Source organism: Meriones unguiculatus, chromosome 12, assembly GCF_030254825.1.
Source record: "Meriones unguiculatus strain TT.TT164.6M chromosome 12, Bangor_MerUng_6.1, whole genome shotgun sequence".
NCBI lineage: Eukaryota > Metazoa > Chordata > Mammalia > Rodentia > Muridae > Meriones > Meriones unguiculatus.
The window spans coordinates 99854553-99875008 of record NC_083360.1 but is presented as its reverse complement, the minus strand read 5'-3'; the positions used below and the strand labels follow the sequence as shown (position 1 = coordinate 99875008).

The window sequence follows — 20456 nt, the reverse complement described above, 5'->3', positions numbered from 1 at the left end:
TACACAGACAGGCAGACACAGACAGTAAGTAGTTTTTTGTTTTATTTTTGCTTTTTTTAAGTTAGGTTTTACTTTTAAAAGGTCAAATGTATTATATAGAACAGGCTTAGCGTGAAGTAATATTGAAGACTAATCATTGCTCTTTTCATGGAATTGGGTGTGGATTTTAGTTGAAGTTCTGAATTTTGAGTCAAAATTACTATTTTGGTTTTGGTGTTTCTTTTCTTTTTTTCTCTCTCTCTCTTTTTTTTTTTTTTTTGAGGCAGGGTTTCTTTGTATAGCCCTGGCTATCCTAGAACTCTATCTGTAGACTAGTCTGGCCTTGAACTCGAGAGATTTGCCAGCCTCTGCCTCTCTTGTTCTGGGGTTACTGGGGTGTGCCAGGCCTTTTGATGTTGTCTTAGAAGAATTAACAGTTTGCTCAGCCCCAGCCCCAGCCCTGTTTCCTGCTTTACTAGTTTATGAGGTAGTTTTGAGAATCACATGGTTCTTGCTGTGTGCGTTTACCTTTGTGACCTTGGAGACAATATATCCACGGGTTCTGTGATATGCCCAATGCAGGCAAGGAGTAAACACTATTGTCGAAAAGATCCACTCAACCCTGCCGCCTAGGTATCAATGGCATATATGGTAATTTGTCTCTACAGGATTTATGTATTTGAAATATTTTAATTTTGTCACTTCCTTTAGAAAGGATCTTGCAGGTTGTTCTCAGTTGGTCTGTTGAAAAACAGGAATTTCCTTCCTTATCAGGTATTGTTATGTAAACATATTTGGGAAATTCACCATTTTAAAAAGCAGCTTCCATTTACAAATGCTTCTAGCTATCCATTTTTTATGTTGGGCTGGTACCTTCTATCAAATTCCTCTGCATTTTGAAGCTGTGTGAATCAGGTTAATTCCTTCTCTGTTGGCATCTGCCCTTCGTATTGATATGATCACAGCCTTCCTCCTGTATAGTTGATCATTCCTTTTTGGGATTGTTTTTAGAACCTTTTGGGTTTGTGTTAGTCTTGCATTTTCAAGTACCTTTTCTAAAAAGGGATTCCTAAAATACAGTACAATACAATATGCAAGATAAACTTCTCTGAATTAATCTCTTTTTTTTAATTTATTTTTATTGGTCTTTTATCTGTATGTCTATGTGAGGATTTTGGATTCTGTATGTCTATATGAGGAGTTTGGATCCAAGGCAGTTGTAAGCTGCCATGTTGGTGCTGGGAATTGAACCTGGGCCCTCTGGAACTGCAGCCAGTTCTCTTAACTGCTGAGTCATCTCTTCAGCCCTCCCTCTAAATTAATTTATTTAAAATTTTGTCCCTTTGGGTGTAAAGAGATAGCTCAGTGCAGTGTTAAGAGTACTGGGGGTTCAATTCCTAGCACCCATGCTGCAACACACTGTAATTTCAGCTCCATGAGAGCCAATACCTTCTTCTTGTTTGTGGCCACAGGTATGCATGTATACATGCAGGCAAAACACTCAGATACATAAAATAAAATAAAATTCCTTTCTTGGACCTCAGGGACTTATGCTTATTGTTAGTCTACTGAAGAATATAAAAGAATAGATGAGTTTAGATTTGCTGTTGCAGTAACTGCATTCTTTAGTAGTCAATGTATTAACATTTAACTTTGCTTGTTTTTAATTTGGGGAACATGTGTGTAAAGGGTATATATGGGCTGGGGGAAATGGTTCAGTAGGTAAAGTACTTGTAAATGTGAGGACCAGAATTCATCCATGAAAATGCTTATATAGGTGTGGAGACCCACCTGTAATTTCAGTCTGTGGAAGGCAGAGACAGTGGATCCCTGGAGCAAGGGATAAATAGCTCTGAGAGCCACATTAGTGAGCTCTGGGTTCAACTGAAAGATCTTGCCTCAGTGAATAAGGTGGGGTGTAATCCAGGAAGACTTCCGCCTCATCTCCACATGTACATACTATTCATACACAACAAAAGAAAAGATGCACATGTGTGTGCTTCCTGCGGGAGAGGAAGGGACAGAGATGGGGAAAGACAGACTGACTTCTGTGAATTGATGTCATAAAAATTCAAATGCAAAATTGTGTTTTTATCTTACTGCATTTCAACTTGCTGGGCTTTGTGTATTCTCCTAAATGCTCTTTTCCTTTCACTTTTTATGTTTAGTAGTGATGGGTGGGTGCTCATCAAAATTAGCGATTGTAGCATTGAGCAATTGGGGCATACTGATAAGGTTGGAAGATTCTAGAGGACATCATCAAGTTCCTTAGTGGTAAGAGTAGATGTCAGAGTCTTAGGTTCCAGTCTCATTTTAGACCAAAAAAAAAGGAATGAAGCCAGCATTGGTTGTATTTTTTTTCTTTTTTTTTTTTTGCTTTTCCAAGATTGGGTTTCTCTGTGTAGCCCTGGCTGTCCCGGAACCTGCTTTGTAGACCAGGCTGGCCTTAATATCACAGAGATCTACCTGCCTCCACCTCCCAAGTGCTGGGGTTAAGTTTGCCACCACACCTGGATGCTTTCTTCCAGGGTTGTTTTGAGACAGGCTTACTGGTAGCCTTGACTGGCTTTGAACTTGTGGTAATTCTGCTTCTGTTTTCTGACTGCTGCTGGGACTACAGTTATGTACTGCCATGCCCAGTTTTACAAAAACCTGACATTTACTAGAGAATAATACATGTGCATTTTATTCTCTATTACACATTAACATACCTAAAAAGAGTTAACATTAATGTCCAATACAAGTCCTCACATGTCTCCAAATGCACAGTTTGTGTGTGTCCCTAAACGGTAAGGTGTCCTTAAAATGAGTTACATATTTTTTGTCTTTAAAAAACTTATTAAGAATTATCACAAGTTGGGCACAGTGGCACACGCCTGTAATCCCAGCACTCCGGGAGGTAGAGGCAGGTGGATCTCTGTGAGTTTGAGTCCAACTTGGTCTACAAAGTGAGTCCAGGATAGTCAAGGCTACACAGAAAAACCCTGTCTTGAAAAAAAGAATTACCAGCCAGGCATCATGACAAATGCCTTTGATCCCAGCATTTTGAGGCCACCTGCTCTACAAAATGAGTTTCAGGACAGCCAGGACTATACAGAAACCCTCTCCTGAAAAACCAAAAGAATAAAAACAAAATTAAAAAGCCTTATTATCATGTGTGTGATGTCTGAGTTTGGGCTCTTACATTGCACATCTGTGGAGGGCAACTTCTTTTAGTTTTGAAAGAGGATCTCTCATTGTCTAGCCTAGATGTCCTGGAACTTGCTCTATAGATAAGGCTATTCTTGAGCCCAGAGAGCTCCACCTGCCTTTGCCTCCCCTGTGCTGGGATTATAGGCATGAACCACCACACTTGGCCATAGGTCAACTTTTGATAGTTTTTTTCCCTTTTATCATGGATTTCAGGGATCAATCTCAGGTTGTGAGGTTTGCAAAGCTTGTGCTGAGCTATCTTGCCTGCCTTTTCCCATAAAAAAAAAAACCATTTTAAATTATTAAATATGGGTATATGAATGCATGTGCCTGAAGAAACCAGAGGCATGGGATGCCTTTGAAGCTGGAGTTATAGGCAGTCATAAACCACTTAATGTGGTCCTCTGGAAGACCAGTATATACTCTTAACCATTAAGCCATCTCTTTAGGCCCCTTCCCCACTTAAAAAAAAAAAAAGGGGGTGTTTTGTTGTTTTTAAGACAGGGTTTCTCTGTGTATTCTTGGCTATCCTGTTCTTGCTTTGTAGACCAGGCTTTGAACTCACAGCAATTCACCTGTCTCTGCTTCCCTGAGTGCTGGGACTAAAGGCATGCACCACTACACCTGGCTGAGTTTTATTTTAAAGGTGTTTAGAAACTTCTTTAATTACATTATTTTTGCTCAGATTTAAGATAGTACCTACTTGGAATGGATAAATGCTATTCTGACAGATATTGCTGTTTGGTGTTGTGAAATACAGTAGACAGTGTGTTTTGCGTTATGTATTTTCTGTTCATAGGTCTTTGGATCACTTTTCCCAACCCTGTCAACTGGTCCCTGTATTCTCGGGGGGGGGGGTAGGTGGGTGGGGAGGTTTTCCAAAACCTGGGTCTACTGGAAAAGGTGGCTTGCTGCTCTACCTTGCCAAAGCCTTTGGGTCAAACATGGCTAAGTCACAGCAGTAGGGCTAGCCTGAATGCAGCTCATGGCCCCTTTTCCTATTCCTAAGAGTTCAGGCAGGTCAGTGCTGGTTCTTGCCCAGTGAGGTCTCTCACTTAATGAAGTACACCTCCTTGTCACATGAGAGCATGGCAGAGCCTGGTCTGGGATGAGTGGCTGCAGCCAGGAAGGATAGGCTGTGGGCTCTGGACTCTTATTTTTCACCAACTGCCTAGCATAGCTTCCGTTCTCAGAGAATCTAGAATTTGGGTATCAGTATCACCTGCTATACACTGTAAGCATTATCTTCTCTTCTGGACTTTAACATATGATAGTTGCAATGCAATTTAATAATGTAAGCATTAAATACTATTGGCGTTTCAAATCCTAATAATCTACAGTTTTCTCCTGTACTTCCCCCAAGCCTGTTTTAATGGATGTTTGCCTCCCCTGATTGTTTTCTATAATAGTGGGACACAGCAGGCCAGGAAAGATTTCGAACAATCACTTCCAGTTACTACAGAGGAGCCCATGGCATCATAGTTGTGTATGATGTGACAGATCAGGTAAGTTCCTAGAGAACACTGTGTGTTATAAACAAAGCAGGAAGTTACTTTTTATGTATATGTGTAGATTTTTGACTCATTCTCATTGTGTAGTTCTGGCTGACCTGGAACTTGCTTTGTAGACAGGCTGCTCTTGAATGCTTTTGATCGCCTTGTAACTTCTTTTGAGCAGATCTATTTTTACTATTAGAGGAAAAAAAAGTTGAATTTAGTTTTTTTTTTTGTAGCAAATGTTAAATCCAATTACCTGAATTATAGTTAATTTGGAGATAACTTAAGGCATTTAAATTAATGCCATTATTAGTAAAAGATGGGTGAATATGAATATGGGGGAAAAAAAGCTATATTACCATGATGTCATGTGCTTGTAGTTCAGCTACTTAGGAGGCTCAGACAGGATCTCACCTCAAAAAAGCAGATACCCAAATCAGACAGAACTTGTTAATTTTAAACATGCCAAGTCTGCTACCTTAATTTTTTTTTTTTTTGGGACAGTCTCTCTCTCTCTGTGTAGCCCTGCCTGTCCTGCACAAAGCTGACCTTGAACTCAAGAGATCCCACTGCCTCTATCCCCAAGCACTAGGACTAAAGGTATTCTTTGCCACCATGACTGGCCTACTGTAAAATTTTTAGATGAAAAACCAAGCAACAACAACAAAAGGGGGAAAATAAACCTCACCAAATCATTATATTTACTACCTTTCTCCCTACCCCGTATCTTGTAGGAGGTTTAAGCTTGGGGCTTTTTGCATACCAGGCCAATTGTCAGCCACTGAGCTGCACCCCAGGCCAAACAGTATCTTTTTGATAGTAGTAGAACTTACTGCTGTTCTTCAGGTTTTTGTTTTGCTTTTTAAGTCAGGATCTTACTATGTAGTCCTGGCTGACCTACAACTGGCTTTTTAGACTGAGCTGGCTGGGAACCCAAGTTTGCCGCTGCCTCCCTAGTGCTGGGATTAAAGCTGTGCAACTGTAACCAGCTCATAAACCAGAACTGTATCAAATTTCAGAAACTAGGTCTTGTCAATATTTTAAAATTTCAATTTAAAATTGGATTTGCCTGTCATTAAACTATTTCCCCTTCCAAATAGGCTATTTTTACTTCAAGCTTTCCAGTCCTCCATATCATTCATTAGATGTACATTGTCATATATTAGTTTCTTTTCTTGCACTGTAGTTATGGCCACAGTTGCCTCAGAAGCTGTTTATCAGTTGAGTATCCAGACTTACATCATCATATATATATATATATATGTTTTTTTAGGAGTCCTTCAATAATGTTAAACAGTGGCTGCAGGAGATAGATCGCTATGCCAGTGAAAATGTCAACAAGTTGTTGGTAGGGAACAAATGTGACCTGACCACAAAGAAAGTAGTAGACTACACAACAGCAAAGGTATGTATGGGGTTTGACTTTGAAACTGAATGTTAGTTATGGGAATAGGAGATATACAGTGGTCAAGACTGCCTCAACCTCTAAAAGCCAGTAAACTTAGTCTTTCATTTCCATCTCAAAAGGCAGTAACATACTAAGAAAAATTTTCTAGTGTTCATTGTGCCCTATTACTCTCTCAGGAATTTGCAGATTCCCTTGGAATTCCATTTTTGGAAACCAGTGCTAAGAATGCAACGAATGTAGAACAGTCTTTCATGACGATGGCAGCTGAGATTAAAAAGCGAATGGGCCCTGGAGCAACAGCTGGTGGTGCAGAGAAGTCCAATGTTAAAATCCAGAGCACTCCAGTCAAGCAATCAGGTGGAGGTTGCTGCTAAAATTTGCCTCCGTCCTTTTCTCACAGCAATGAATTCGCAATCTGAACCCAAGTGAAAAAAAACAAAATTGCCTGAATTGTACTGTATGTAGCTGCACTACAACAGATTCTTACCGTTTCCACAAAGGTCAGAGATTGTAAATGGTCAATACTGACTTTTTTTTTTATTCCCTTGACTCAAGACAGCTAACTTCATTTTCAGAACTGTTTTAAACCTTTGTGTGCTGGTTTATAAAATAATGTGTGTAATCCTTGTTGCTTTCCTGATACCAGATTGTTTCCCGTGGTTGGTTAGAATATATTTTGTTTTGATGTTTATATTGGCATGTTTAGATGTTGGGTTTAGTCTTCTGAAGATGAAGTTCAGCCATTTTGTATCAAACAGCACAACCAGTGTCTGTCAAGTTTCCATGCATAAAGTTTAGTGAGATGTTATATGTAAGATCTGATTTGCTAGTTCTTCCTTGTAGAGTTATAAATGGAAAGATTACACTATCTGATTAATAGTTTCTTCATACTCTGCATATAATTTGTGGCTGCAGAATATTGTAATTTGTTGCACACTATGTAACAAAACTGAAGATATGTTTAATAAATATTGTACTTATTGGAAGTAATATCAAACTGTATGGTGATAAGTATTGTTTTAATTCTTATGGTTAAAGGGAAATAGAGCTTTGCATTATTATACTCAACAGCCATTTGTGTGTGCAGCAAGGGCACTATAGACCTATCTTACAGCACAGCACCCAGTATTTGCTTTCTAGTAATAGATCTTATGAGTGACCTAGAGAAGCTCTGTGCTGTGTAGACTTAACCAACTTCATTGGTTGAAGGAGCTCAAACTATGATTAGAATGTCTGCTTCCTAGCGTTTCATCTCCAGCCCCAAAAACATTAAGTGGCTTCACTGGCAACACTTTTTTCATGCATCTGTGGTAGAGACAGCAGTACATGCTTCCTCACAGGCAGTCATCTGGTAATACGTGCTGGTGTTTCTTCCATGCTGTGAGTCAGACACATCCCTTTTCAACCCTCCCCCCCTATTTTGCTTTTGGAGACAGGGATTCTCTGTGTAACCCTGGCTGCCCTGGAACTTGCTCTGTAGACCAGGCTGGCCTTGAACTCAGGGACTCGCCTGTCTCTGCCTCAGCGCTGAGATTAAAGGCGTGCACCACCATGCTTGGCTTTTTTTTTTTTCTTTGAGGCAGGGTCTCACTACGTAGCCCTGGCTGGCCTGAAACTTAAATATGTAGTACAGGCTGGCCCCTCACAGAAATCACCTGCCTTTTCCTACCAAGTGCTGGGCTTAAAGGCATGTGCTACTCAGACTGCACCCATTTTTTTGAGACAGTGTCTCACATAACTCAAGAGGCCTCAAATTCTCTTGTAATTAAGGATGGCCTTGAACTTGTGATCCTCCTGCCTCTACTTCCAGGTGTCAACTTTTTATTCTTTCCAATTGTATAACTCATGTTGGAGGAAGAGTTTTAAGCATTAGAATAGAAAGCAGGAAATGTTGATTGCCCTAATTGTAGAAATTATACCCCCCTCCCCCAATTAACTGAATACATTAACGCTAGATGGGAATGATGAGAGGAAATAATATATTTATTTCGGTGAAAATTTTGCATGTGTGAAAGTTTTGTTAACTAGGACCTTTGAGATCCTAGACTTTGCTTTTGTCTTGCTGTGGGAAGTAAAGTCTCTTGCAGACACTAGCATTTTAAGGTGACAAAGGTCAGAGATTGTTTCCTTTGGTTTAAGCAGCAAACATTCTTCAATTGGGGGCTTAGGATGTGGCTGTTGACAACACATTTTATTATGGGCTCTTTAATGATAAAATATTAAACTAAAAGTAAGCCAAAAATTACAGGTTTCTTTATTTTTCACTAAACAGACAATTGAAATACATGGTACAAAAATAAGTGGTGAGATAATTGTAAAATGAAAAATGGACAGAATAAATATTCAATTTAATTTTCCATCTATGAGAATTTCACAATAAAAATCATAGTTTACTTTGTATTATAGATGTGCTTGTTGGGTCTATTCATCCTTCTATAAAATAAGGCAACTGGAAATTCCTGAAGTCACCAGTAATGGGTCAACTTTTTTTTTTTTTTTTACCTTTTGTTGCTGTTGGTTTGTAAACTTTTCTATCATAACTAAATGATATAGACGAAGTGATGCCATGTACTTTACATTTACACAGCAAACGTTCAAGCTGTCAGCTTATTCTTTGTTAGCGGAAAACATTATATGAATTTATTTTTAATATGAACATATTTACAGACTTTGTAAAATTCTAGTGTTCTTTCCCCACCAGCAGCAAGATTAGGGCTTACCACACCATTTCAGTATACTTCACTATTTCCTTTTATGCATGTGCCAATTAATTGCAGTTTTGGAGGGAAAAGTATCCTATTTTTCAAGTAAAAACATTTCAAGAGTTTTGGGAGTTCTAATTTGTTCACATAATAGAAAACTGTCCCTTGATATATTTTTTTTTAAGAAGAATGACTGCCATACAGTAACTTGCATAATGAAGAGCATCCTACTCAGTGACCATGGCTGGGAATCCCTAACGAATAGACACCAGGCTCACTGCTGATTTCCAGTGCACACTTGAAGTCTCCCCAGACATATAAGTGGCGATTCCAGCATACCTGTCACCATCATGCTTCTTTTGGGTTCCATCTAAGTTTCAAAACAGCCTGTGTTTGAAACCTCTTGTTTTGTGCCAGAGTTTAGTGATAGTGCTACTTCACTGTGAACTCAACGAGCTTTAAGGGACCATTTATAAATTCTGATATGGCTATTTGAATCCACCCTGGCCACATTTGCACATAGAAATGCTGGTGTCATCCTAGGTTGATGACAATTTCAACTCAAACTTCTTAACACATGGCAGAAAATGTAATGAACAATTGTGTTGGTATTCCTAAATGGCATTCACAGTCAAGGTCAGAGTTTGCATTCTTTAGTTACAAAAGAGTATCTTTTTGTTACAAAGAGGATGAACAAAAGCATAGACCATGTTCAGCAAGTTGGGAAACAGTGAATTCCAAAACATTTGTCAGTTGAAGCGATTGTAATTACACATGAAGAAGAACATGTGTGCCCTATTCTGCATTCAGTTGGTGCAGCTGGCTAGCTCTTTTCTGTAAGGTTCTGCCATGTTCAGGTTTTGTGTTAACTGACTTCCATGCCTATTAAATGGGTTTTATTCCTTGAGGGTTCCTCTAGCATACTGGTGGGAAGGCAGTTTAAAGCCACATCAAAGAGGTAAGATGTACTAACTTTTAACTAACTCTGTTTTATAGGATTTTTTACATATAAAACTGTTAATCATTTGGTAGAAAAGCATTTTTTTTCCCTTTTGAAAGCACATTATGCACGGTGTACAATAAGCTTAGAGATGTCAGAATCAGGAAACTTTAATTTGAACTGGGCACCCGTGGCACATATCTTTAATCCCAGCACTCAGGATGCAGTGGCAGGTGGATCTCTGAGTTTGAGGCCAGCCTGGTCTACAGAGGGAGTTTCAGGACAGCCAGGGCTACACAGAGAAACCCTGTCTTTAAAAACCAAATCAAACCAAAATCCTTTATTTTGGATCATGCTCATAAACATTACATTAAGTCATACTGTATAGCAGCAGGCATGTGAAAATACTTTTATTTTATGTATTTTATATATACTTACCAATCAGCTAATATTTCTCATCATCTAGCCCTGGCAGCCTGGAACTCTAATCATTATAAACCAGGCTAGCCTCAAACTCAAAGATATAATCCCAAATGCTAGGATTAATGCTAGGATTATACCATGCTTATCTAAATAGCAAATCTTTATTTTTTTCTGTTCTTAAGCTGAAAAACCTATCTTTGATACTTTGTGGAATTTGTGGTAACCAGCATACAATCACTTTCCTTCAATATCTGTAAATGGTATTTTGAGCAACTGATCCATAGAATTTTCTTCCTGACAAGGCACTACTTTTAACTCCCAAGCAACAAAGAATGTCCCTTTTTTCATCACCATAGGCTGCTTTAATTTCTGTAAAGATCAGACTGTGTGGCTGTTCCATTCCCTTCCTCTCACTAGTTTTCCAGGGGAAAGAGGATTGAGTGGCCCAGAGATAAGCAAAAGTTTGCACTTCAGAACATGATGGCAGACCTCCAACTTCTGATGAAATAGTTAATGAAGAAAGCAGAGACTAACCACTAAAGATGGCAACTAACTGATCTAGTGCTGTCCAAAGGACTCTAGAGGTTCTACTGACCTACTGTAGACTAAGGGCTAATAGGTCTTCAAAAAACTCAACTTCAGTTTAGGAAAAGATCCACAGGTTTGGCCACTAACTTTTTCACTCTCTCAGATACCATCCCTGTGTATGCCTGAGAATCCCAAGTACTTGGAACCTTCTTTCTTGAGCAGCTTTCTGTAAATGGCCTCAACACATTTTATCTGCTATTTTTTTAAACAGAAGGGGTACATAAACCCACCCCCAAAAATTATAAAGCCACTTATTTTTGGTAGGGAAGCACCAGAAGGAAAGCCTTTGTTTGGAAGGATTCATTGTAACTCAAGAAGCCTTCAGAGTGAGAAGGCAAGTAAAGCAAATATGTTACAGTTGAGTTTTCCTCCCCTGCCTTAACTATTAAATGGCCCTTACAAGGGGTTCTTGAGTTTTCTTCCCAAGGCCAACTTAGGTGGTGATAATCCACTCTGCCCGGGGTGACACCTGAAATGGAAAGCAGCAGGGTTACAGGCGGCTGCAGAAGAGTGATGACGCAAACGCCAATGCCCATTCACTACTGCTCTTACTAGTCGCTAAAGATGGTCTTGGTACATGGCCTCGGCTGGCTTCTAGGTTTGAACCCTCTTGCTTCAGCCTCCAGAGGGCTGAGATACAGGTCTGCACCACCACTGCCTTCACCCTCCTGGAGTCCCTGCTCTTGACTAGTTTCCAGCATATGCTGAGTTATCTTACGTGATAAACATTTTATAAGAACAAGTTCTAGAACAGTACAGTAGAATTGTGGGATTCTGAAGTGCTAGGTAGCAGAGATCCTAGGGTAGGCAGTAACCCTCCTTTTCTCTTGGCCTCTTTCCTATCATTCATTCCCAGTTTGACTTTCTATGAGGTAAGATGAAAGTTGTGCGTAACAAGTAGTACTTGTTAAGTCTCTAACATGTGCCATCCCCCAGTCTTTGAGGAATGATGTGGTATGGGAGACTTGCAAAGAACCTCTGTGGGGAGTAAGAGAGCTGGCAGGTAGCAGGGTTTTTGTAAAAGATAGGAGATAGGTGCTAAATGAGTTGGGTGAGAAGAGCCTACAGGACAGGGGCAGTCTGATCATGGCCCTACACTGGAAGTGTACCTGTGTGAAAATAGCACGGTAAGGATTACTGCTGTTGTCTGTGTGTGTCAGCAGAGGTAAAGAGAACACAGATGCTCCTCAGCAAGGACTTGAAAACAGACAGTGGAGCCAAAGTGAGTTTCACCACAGGAAGACCCATATTCCTGACAGGCACAGTGACTCCTTCAGTACCATGGGCAATCTTCCTTCAGCATTACATTTGGCTCAATGACTATTACTCCAGCTAAGTGTCTTAAGAAATAACCATTTACTAGGACAGTGTTGTGCCCTAATTAGCACACTGGTTGGACAAGTTGTTTTCTTGGGTTTTTCTACTTACTTAAAGTTGTTCATGAGGGTGTTCTTTTGCTGCTGTAGGCCTGTTGTCAGGGATGAGGGTGCAGCCAGCCAGCATGTCCAAAGAGGCTAAGATAGAGTCATAGAGGTGATCTGCATGGTTCTCCAGCTCTCCAGACTGTTTTGCGATCCTCTCAAGGACATCCTTTAAAACTAATGGTCAAGTTATAAAAAGGTTTGCTCAGATAGGACCACAGTGTTATCACAGTGCCTCCTCCCCTACCCCAGCAGGGTCTCAGAGTAGCTCAGGCTGACCTCTCACCTGCTTCCTAGCTGAGTATGACCTTGAACTTTTGCTACAGTATACACCACCACACTACACTCATTTATGCAGTTCTGGGGACTGAAGCCAAATTTTTATGCAAGCTAGGCAAGCTTTTTACCAACTGAACCATGTTCCCAGTCCATCTACACTTTTTTTTTAAACAGTGATGCTCCCAAGGGCTTAAATAGTGTTTTGGGGAAGCTTGTGGACTTTGGGGAGTAAGGGAGATTAGGGTCCAAATTAGAGAAATGGAATGAGACTAGGTTAAGATTCAGTCAGTCCTACAGATCAGAAAAGATGTGTTAGGGTTAGAGTACTCACAAATGGCAGGCTGTTTTCTTTTGTTAAACACAAAAGCTGCTTGCTTCCTATGCTTTATCAGCTGCGCTAAATGCTCCCTAACTTCCTGCCAGAGGGCAACATCTGCCAGCAGAGGATAAGAAAGGGGAAGCCTTTGTTCTGCTCACAATGTGGACTAGATGGGGCAGGAAGGGAAGGAAGGAACACCAGGCTGGGTGTGTTGAGTGCAGCCTGTTAGGAAGCCACATCAGGGCAAAGTGCTGTCCTAACAACTCTTGAGAGCTGGTGGCAGAGGAATACTGTCAGGGTGGCTGAGCCAAGCTCTGTTCCTGTGTTTTGGTGGAATTCTGGGGGCCCTTTACGTGAAACTTTACTGTCAACAGGTCATGCTAGAAAGGGAGTGAGATGGGTTTGTTTTCCTGGTGTGATTTTTGTATGCTTTAATTAACATATACATATGGGGCCTCATTTGGTTTAATTCCCATGAATTTTAGGCACAAGACTTATAAGCAGTTGGGTGTAAAAAAAAAAAAAAGCCAGCCTGTCAAAATGCTTTTGGCATGGTGCTGACATAAGGGCAAGCCTCAGTCACACTCCTAAGTTACATTTGTAGCCAAGCGAAAAGGCAGGCTCTGAGAAAGCAGGATGCTTCTGGGAAGAGGAAGTAGGGGGTAGTGAACCTGAGACTTGAACAAAACTGCTAAACTCTCCAATTATTCCAGGAGGCTGGGAGGGGTTAGAGTACCAATCTGAAAAAGTCTGAGACTCAAAGCAAACCAAAAGCCTTGTCTGGCCAGTAAACTGAGTCTCTTAGAGTAGGACAAAGTGGAGTATTCTTGCTGGCTTACTCATTTAAATATTAATGGATTTATTTCCAAGAGAAAGTCAAAACCGATTTAGGAGGCTTCTGAAAAGAGAGGGCCTACACTGAGTTTTTCCTGCTCCTGCCCTGTACCTTCAGACGCTAGGACAGCAGCTGGAAGTTTCCGGAGCCCCATGCTAAACATGTTTGGTAAACGCCAGTCTATTCAGAAGCAGTAAAGCTTGCTACTCCAAGTTTCTGCCCTAATATAAAACCTAAAACTCTGGGCTGGTGAGATGGCTTAGTGAGTTAAGGTATGCAAGCTTGGCAACCTGAATTCAATCTTTAAAACGTGTGAGGGTGGGAGAGAACTACCTCCACAGGTTATCACCTGACCTCCACACACATGGTATGGCACAGGTGCACACACACAGAACAACAAAAACAAAACCATTAAGGCTTACCCACAAAAGCAACCCCTAAAATCCGATGTAAGAGAACAGTGGAGGAGTTTCTAAACAGGCCTTCAGAGAAGCAGGGGAATCATAGAGCTCACCAGTCCACACTGCTGTGGAGACCTGTGAGTGGTTGCTTTCCATTGAAACCTTTCCATGTGTTCACTTTCCCCAAGATACAACCGGCACTGCCTGGAAATGTTTTAGGGTGTCAGCATTGTTGCGGTTTGAGGGCTTTTGTGTTACAAAACATCTTGTAATGCAAGGAACACCCCTACAACAAAGAGGTGCCACCAAGCCTGAAAAACCTTGTTTTATAACACTTTTTTAGGTGGTGTCTGGCCATCACGTCTCAAAAGGTTCATCATGGCTGTGTTTACACCATTTAATTCCTGTGAAAATCCTATCTTTCTCTGGAACTGAGGCATAATATAACTGGACTCTTCAAGCCATTAGTGGCCACTTTGGGTGCCCATTAATTCAAGACTTTAAGGATATGCGGCACTGAGCATGGAAGGAGACTCCCATGCTACATTAGAAAAAAAAAATTTTTTTAGAAGAGAATGTATTTCTTGTAGGTTTGGTGCCTGACTTATAACAGGCTTTTATGCCCACAGCTCTCCTACATGGGTCTGGAGGAACAGTGATGTAAGGAGCCAGCAAGTGTTCTTTCGTGGGACTCTCCTAGGCAGTGTGCATGTTTTCTTGCAACAGAAGAGCAAAGCACTGGCTACATTTGAAACTGGAAGAGCAAGGCAGAGTGGTAGCCATCTATCTTATATGCTCAAGGCCCTGGATTTGGTCTCTCAGCAGTGTATTCAAACAAACAAACAACAACAAAAAAACCTCAAGCCTGGAGAACACTTACTGCTCTTGGAGAATGCTCAGCTTTGGTTCCTAACACCTACCTGGAGGTTCACAACCTTTAACTCCAGCTCCTGGGGATCCAAAAGCCTCTTCTGACTTCCACACGTTCTTGCTTGCATGTGGTACACATATACACATTCAGACACACGAACATACACATTTAGAAGAAAACACCTCAAGAAAATATAGACAGATATGCAGAGGGCTGGAGGCGGATCAGTGATTAGGATCACATACAGCTCTTCCAGAGGATCTGAGTAGCATTGGGCTACTTATATCCAGCTTTAGCTCTAGGTGATCTGATGTCCTAGCCTCCAAGGGCACCTGTGCTCATAAGCCTTACACCCTCACACAGATATGTATATACTTAAAATAAATCTTAAAAAAAAAAAAAAAGGGCATCAGGCATGGTGGCATACACCTTTAATCCTAGCACATGGGAGGCAGAGGCAGGTGGATCTCTTGAGTTCAAGACCAATCTGGTCTACCTAGTGAGTTCCAGGACAGTAAGAGCTACATAGTGAGACCCTGTCTCAAACAAAAGGCATTATAGGCAGCACAACCATCTGAGGTGTTGTTGCCAAGCCTGATGACCGAACTTTGATTTCTGGAACCTACATAATAAATACAAATGCAAATAAACACAATGCTACCAGGAGCTAGGAGACCCTGTCTCACAAAATCAAATTACAGGTGTGGTGGCATAAGCCTGTAATCCCAGGACTGAAAGTAAAGGCAGGAGAACCCTTGCAGGTAAGGCCAGCCTGACCTATATAATGAGCCAAGCAACAAAAAACAAAACTTCCGGGCATGGTGGCACATGCCTTTAATCCCAGGCAGAGGCAGGCGGTGGTCTACAGAGCATGTTTCAGGGCAGTCAGGGCTCGGTTACATAGGAAAACCCTATCTTGAAAACCAAAACAAACAATAAAATTAAATAAATATGAAAATTGCCCATTCTGGGCAAAAAAACAAAAACAACTACTAGTGTTACTATTAATAGCCATCTGATGAAAAAAAAATGGTTGAATGACCTTGATACTTCAGAAGACATTAGAAAAGGCCAACAAATCTATGAAAAATACTCAGTATTGTTAACCACGAGGGAGAGAAAACTACAGTGATAAGTGATCTCGGTTAAAGTGGCTGGTATAAAGCTGGGTGGTGGTGGTGGTGGCAGTGGCGCACACCTTTAGTCCCAGAATTTGGAAGGCATAGGCAGGTGGATCTCTGGGTTTAAGGTCAGCCTAGTCTACATAATGAGTTCTAAGGCAGCCAGGGATATACAGAGAAACCCTGTCTTAGGGGTGTGAGGGGTGGAGCAAAATGGCCAGTATGAAACAGACAAAAATGACAGCAAAGATGACAGAAAAGGGAAGTCTTACACATTGCTGGTAGGTAGGAAGCAGTATGGAGGTCCTCACAAGACTACAAGTGACAGGATGACCTAGAAACCCCACTACTGCTGTGTCAAGGAGAACGAAAGCAGTGTGTTGAAGAGGCAGTTGCACTCTCATCTCTGTAGGTGCTGTAATCACATCTCTAGGTGAGATGGAATTCAAGTGGGAAATGGGATTCTAAATTAAAACAATCTGAAAACTCCTGTCAGTTGAAGCTGATAAGAACTCTACACTGAGAAAATAAAGAGTGCCACCACATTTAAATTCAACTGCTGTTAATACTGGCTGGTTTAAAGTAGCTTATTTTTAGTTGTGTGTGTGTGTGTGCGCATGTGCACATTCCTTCCCACTTGGTGCCCTGGGGCTGACGTTACAGTGCTCACAGCAGCTAAGCCTACTCTCCAGCTCCTGGGTAGTTCTATTTGGTTGCCACCCTTATTTATTTATTCCTTTTTTTTTTTAAGTTAGGGTCTCACACTATGTAGCCCAAGTGGAAGCGGGCCTGGAACTATTAGACCAGGCTAGCCAGAAATTTAAGACACCATCCACATCCAAGTGCTGGGATTAAACGTGTCAGGCTCTTCATCTTTAATTCTATGTTGACTAATTCAGATTTCATATTAAAATTCACTAGTAGGTAAATGGGTTGAATTCCTAAGGGCTGCTTTAACACACTCAGTGGAAAGACATGTTCCAGTTCATAGCCACATACAGTGAACATCTGTATCACACTGGACCTACAGGGAAGTACATTATATGTTAGTAAACATAACCAAACAAGGCTGCTCTCGGTTACCCACCTGGGGTATTATCCAACAGGCACTGAAGAAGAATCTCTCCCTTCTCCAAGACACTGTCTGTCAGGGACTGATGTTCATCCACATCTTTCTTAAATTGCTTAGACATCAGGAAAAGAAAAGAAGTTTCAATATATTGCCTGTAGACGCCATCCATCTAAAACCAACACTATACACTGTGTTATTCTATGTCTTCTCTGACATAGAAGACTCCTCAGTGTTCTAGTTTAGTGGCAGCTTCTTTGAGCCCATAGAAAATACACTCATTGTTTTTGTTTTTTTGTGACAGGGTCGTCTTGTTTAGCTCAGGCTGGTCTTATAGTGTCCTCCTTATATCCTTCCTAGTGCTAGGATCAAGCCCAGTTCAACAGAAGATTTTTTTTCCCCCAGAAGTGGCTGGCTTTGAACAGGTTGGAGCAGGGGATTCCATTTTGTATACTTTGTGGTGTTCTGCGATTCAGAGGTATGGGATAAGATAAATTACACCGTTACAATGAACATGGTAGGTAAGAATGACAAGTAGCAGTTTGTCACTATAGCACTAAGCAGAGTTGTGGCCTCCACCTTTATGTCCCTTTGCAGGCCTCTATGCAACACCTTGTCATCAGGGTAGCTGCTATTTTCCCAAGAACTCATGCCAAGCAGGTTTCCCCTCACAGCTACTATTTATTATGCATAGTGTCCTGTCTGAATGTTACCTGCATGCCAGAAGAGGGCACCAGATCTCATTTGATGGTTGCGACAGCCATGCGTTTGCTGGGAATTACACTGAGGACCTCTGGAAGAGCAGACAGTGCTAACCTCTGAGCCATCTATCCAGCCCACTTTTTTAATTTTTATTCTTATTTTCTTTAAAATTAGGGTCTCATTATGTAGTCCTGGCTGCTCTTAAACTCACTATTTAGACTGGGGCTGGCCACAAACTCACAGAGCTTTGCCTGCCTGTTTCTTCAGTGCTGAGATTAAAGGAAAGTACCATCACTTTCAGTTGTAAACTGCTTTTTAAAAATCCTTCTTTAGCCATTAAGAATTAAAAAAAAAAAATGTATAAAATTGGCTGAAAGATGGTGGCACATGCCCTTTAATCCTAGCACTTTAGAGACAGAGGCAGGTGGATTTCTGTGAGTTCAAGGCAAGCCTGGTCTACAAAGTGAGTTCTAGGATGAGAAAGAAAGTATTGTATAAAATTAAACCCATGATATGGGACAAACTTCTGTATAATATTTTGATGGTACTAATTTTACTCTTGGATTTGTTTTCCTGTCTTCAACAAAGTATTCCTTTGCCAACACTTTTTTTTTTTTTTAATTCTTCTGTATTCTACACAGGATGCTCACAGCTAAAATGTGAGCACACATGAATCTGAGCACTCAAGTCTTAGAGCGAGGAGAACTCATAAGCCATGCAGCATTCTGAGGAAAGTGTCAGAAGTGTCTTCTCACTGATGTAGCTGTGTCCACACAAGAGGCCTAAGCTTGACAAATATGCAGGAATAACTCCTGGCTCAGATCTTAGCTATCCACAATGTAAGATGGTTGCAGCTGGCTAGCCTGAACTTGAGTCACAGAGAGGGTGTTATGAGGGCTAAAATGGAGAGTGGAGTAAATCTATCTGACGTGTTCAGCAAGGTCAGGAAAGGCTGCTGAAGTAAGTCAGACAGAGCGCTTTCTCTCCCTGGGACTCCCTGGGTGCACTCCCTAGGCACACTGTGGCTGAACAGAGAGAAACTTCAGATTCAGCCTCCCTCTCCAAACTTAAGCTCGACTCTGTCTCTACACTGTATCTAACAGCATTCCTACCAGGGCAGGACAGCTAGCTAACGCGCACTATATTTTAGTTTATTCCAAGCAGAAAACAAAAGCCCTCCCCTCCAGATGAGGCCCGTCCCCATGATGCTGAGTCAGAACTAGGTGGCAGACTGAGTAAGCAGAAGTGAGTCTGACCCTCTGCTGCTGAAGGTTAGATGACAAAGACCTGTGTCCCTCCCTTCCCAGCACACTAGCAGCAAGCCTGGGCCACCACTGCCCACCAACACATGACTAAAATCAGCCAAAGTTCACCAAGGTAGCCTCTAACTCAGTATACTTTCAGTATCAAGTTAACTAAAACACACAGATGTGAAACAAGACCTTAATAACAAATATAAAATCAAACCCTCCATTCTAAACACAGACACAAAATGGTGTCAGATTTTGAGGTAAATTTAGCATAACTGTTCTATCACATGGCCCCATCTGTGCCTTGACTGAGTAGTTTCAGCTCAGTTCCATAAACACCAATACAGTTCAGAAGAACTTTTTGGCGAAGGTGATATGCTCTGTGTCTGCACTGCATGGTGTAGTAGCTGCTGCACATTGTGGCACAACTGCCTTAACTGAATTATCATATGTGACTAGTATCTATAAATCACAGCCTATAAGCCTAACCCTGAGATATCTGCCAAAGTACCATGCAAACTCTAAAGTATTTCTGATTCTAAACAAACACAATTCTCTTCTATCTTGCTTGAAAGTTAACTCATATTTTACAGTGTTCAACACCGAGAAGTTGAAAAGGGCATCTTGATTATATTCAGATAGTCAACTGAGCTACAAGATTCCAGTTACTTGAGACTTTATTTTGTAAAAGTGAAATTTAGTTACAGTTTCTGTGGGTGAACAAGCCAGGACCACATATTACCCGGTAAAGCTGCAGAGAGGACTTGAGGCCTGTAAGACTGGACCTCGATGGAGTACTGAGCTCAGCAACATCCGTGACATTATACAACCAGCAGATCAGCTCTTCTAGCTGACAGCAAAATGTCTGTGGAGACAAGAACACATGGTGGGCTGGGCTGAGCTCAGTGATGAAGTCTGCCTAGCATGCTCAGAGCCCAGTACAACAACAAAAACAACAAATCCACATGGTACCACTGAATGAACAGCTATATTCCTTGTCTGGAGGCTAAAAATATCAGCATTTTGGCATATAGGTATCTTTCTAAAGTTTTCTTTCATTTCATTCATAGGGTCATTTGTTTCCACCTCTACCCTGTAACTCCAGACCTTCCTCTGCCAGAACAATGAATGTCATACTTGGTTGTGTCTCCCCTCAGCCAGATGTAATACCAAAAACAGGCTTAGAATACACAGTCCTGAAGGTGAGAATGGAGCTACGAAAGGAACTAAGACCATTACCAACCACTAAACTTTCTGTGCAGAAAAGCAGATACTTGATGAACGAGTGAATTAGAACTACCTGAGCTACAGTAAAAGTAAAAACAAAAACAAACCCCCGTGTATATCAACTTTGTGTCACCAAAGCACACAGGATATTGGTGCTACACATTACTCAATTTCTATGCCATTTTCTTGCCATCATTAAAGGAGAATGCCCTTATTTTGGGGTCATGTGTGCT

The 20456-nt window shown here is 41.1% G+C and overlaps 2 protein-coding genes across 5 annotated transcripts in view; one reads left to right on the top strand and one right to left on the bottom strand.

Annotated features, from left to right (window-relative positions):
* Positions 1-8480, top strand: part of Rab1a (RAB1A, member RAS oncogene family) — a 28549-nt gene extending 20069 nt beyond the window's left edge. The window contains exons 4-6 of the mRNA XM_021648463.2: positions 4581-4676; positions 5941-6072; positions 6252-8480. Coding sequence (XP_021504138.1) covers positions 4581-4676; positions 5941-6072; positions 6252-6449 — 426 coding nt within the window. The 3' untranslated portion in view covers positions 6450-8480. The remainder of the gene's footprint in view (positions 1-4580; positions 4677-5940; positions 6073-6251) is intronic.
* The window catches only part of Cep68 (centrosomal protein 68), a 54877-nt gene that overhangs the window by 15101 nt on the left and 19320 nt on the right, over positions 1-20456 (bottom strand). For 2 of the 4 annotated variants that reach the window (XM_021648462.2, XM_060365199.1), the window contains exons 4-7: positions 19739-19861; positions 17063-17159; positions 12157-12326; positions 8307-11197 (exon numbers count right to left, since the gene is read on the bottom strand). In XM_021648462.2, coding sequence (XP_021504137.1) covers positions 12157-12326; positions 17063-17159; positions 19739-19861 — 390 coding nt within the window. In that variant the 3' untranslated portion in view covers positions 8307-11197. Of the gene's footprint in view, positions 1-8306; positions 11198-12156; positions 12327-17062; positions 17160-19738; positions 19862-20456 lie in introns of those variants that run through there. The other 2 variants (XM_060365201.1, XM_060365200.1) reach the window with 1 other exon arrangement.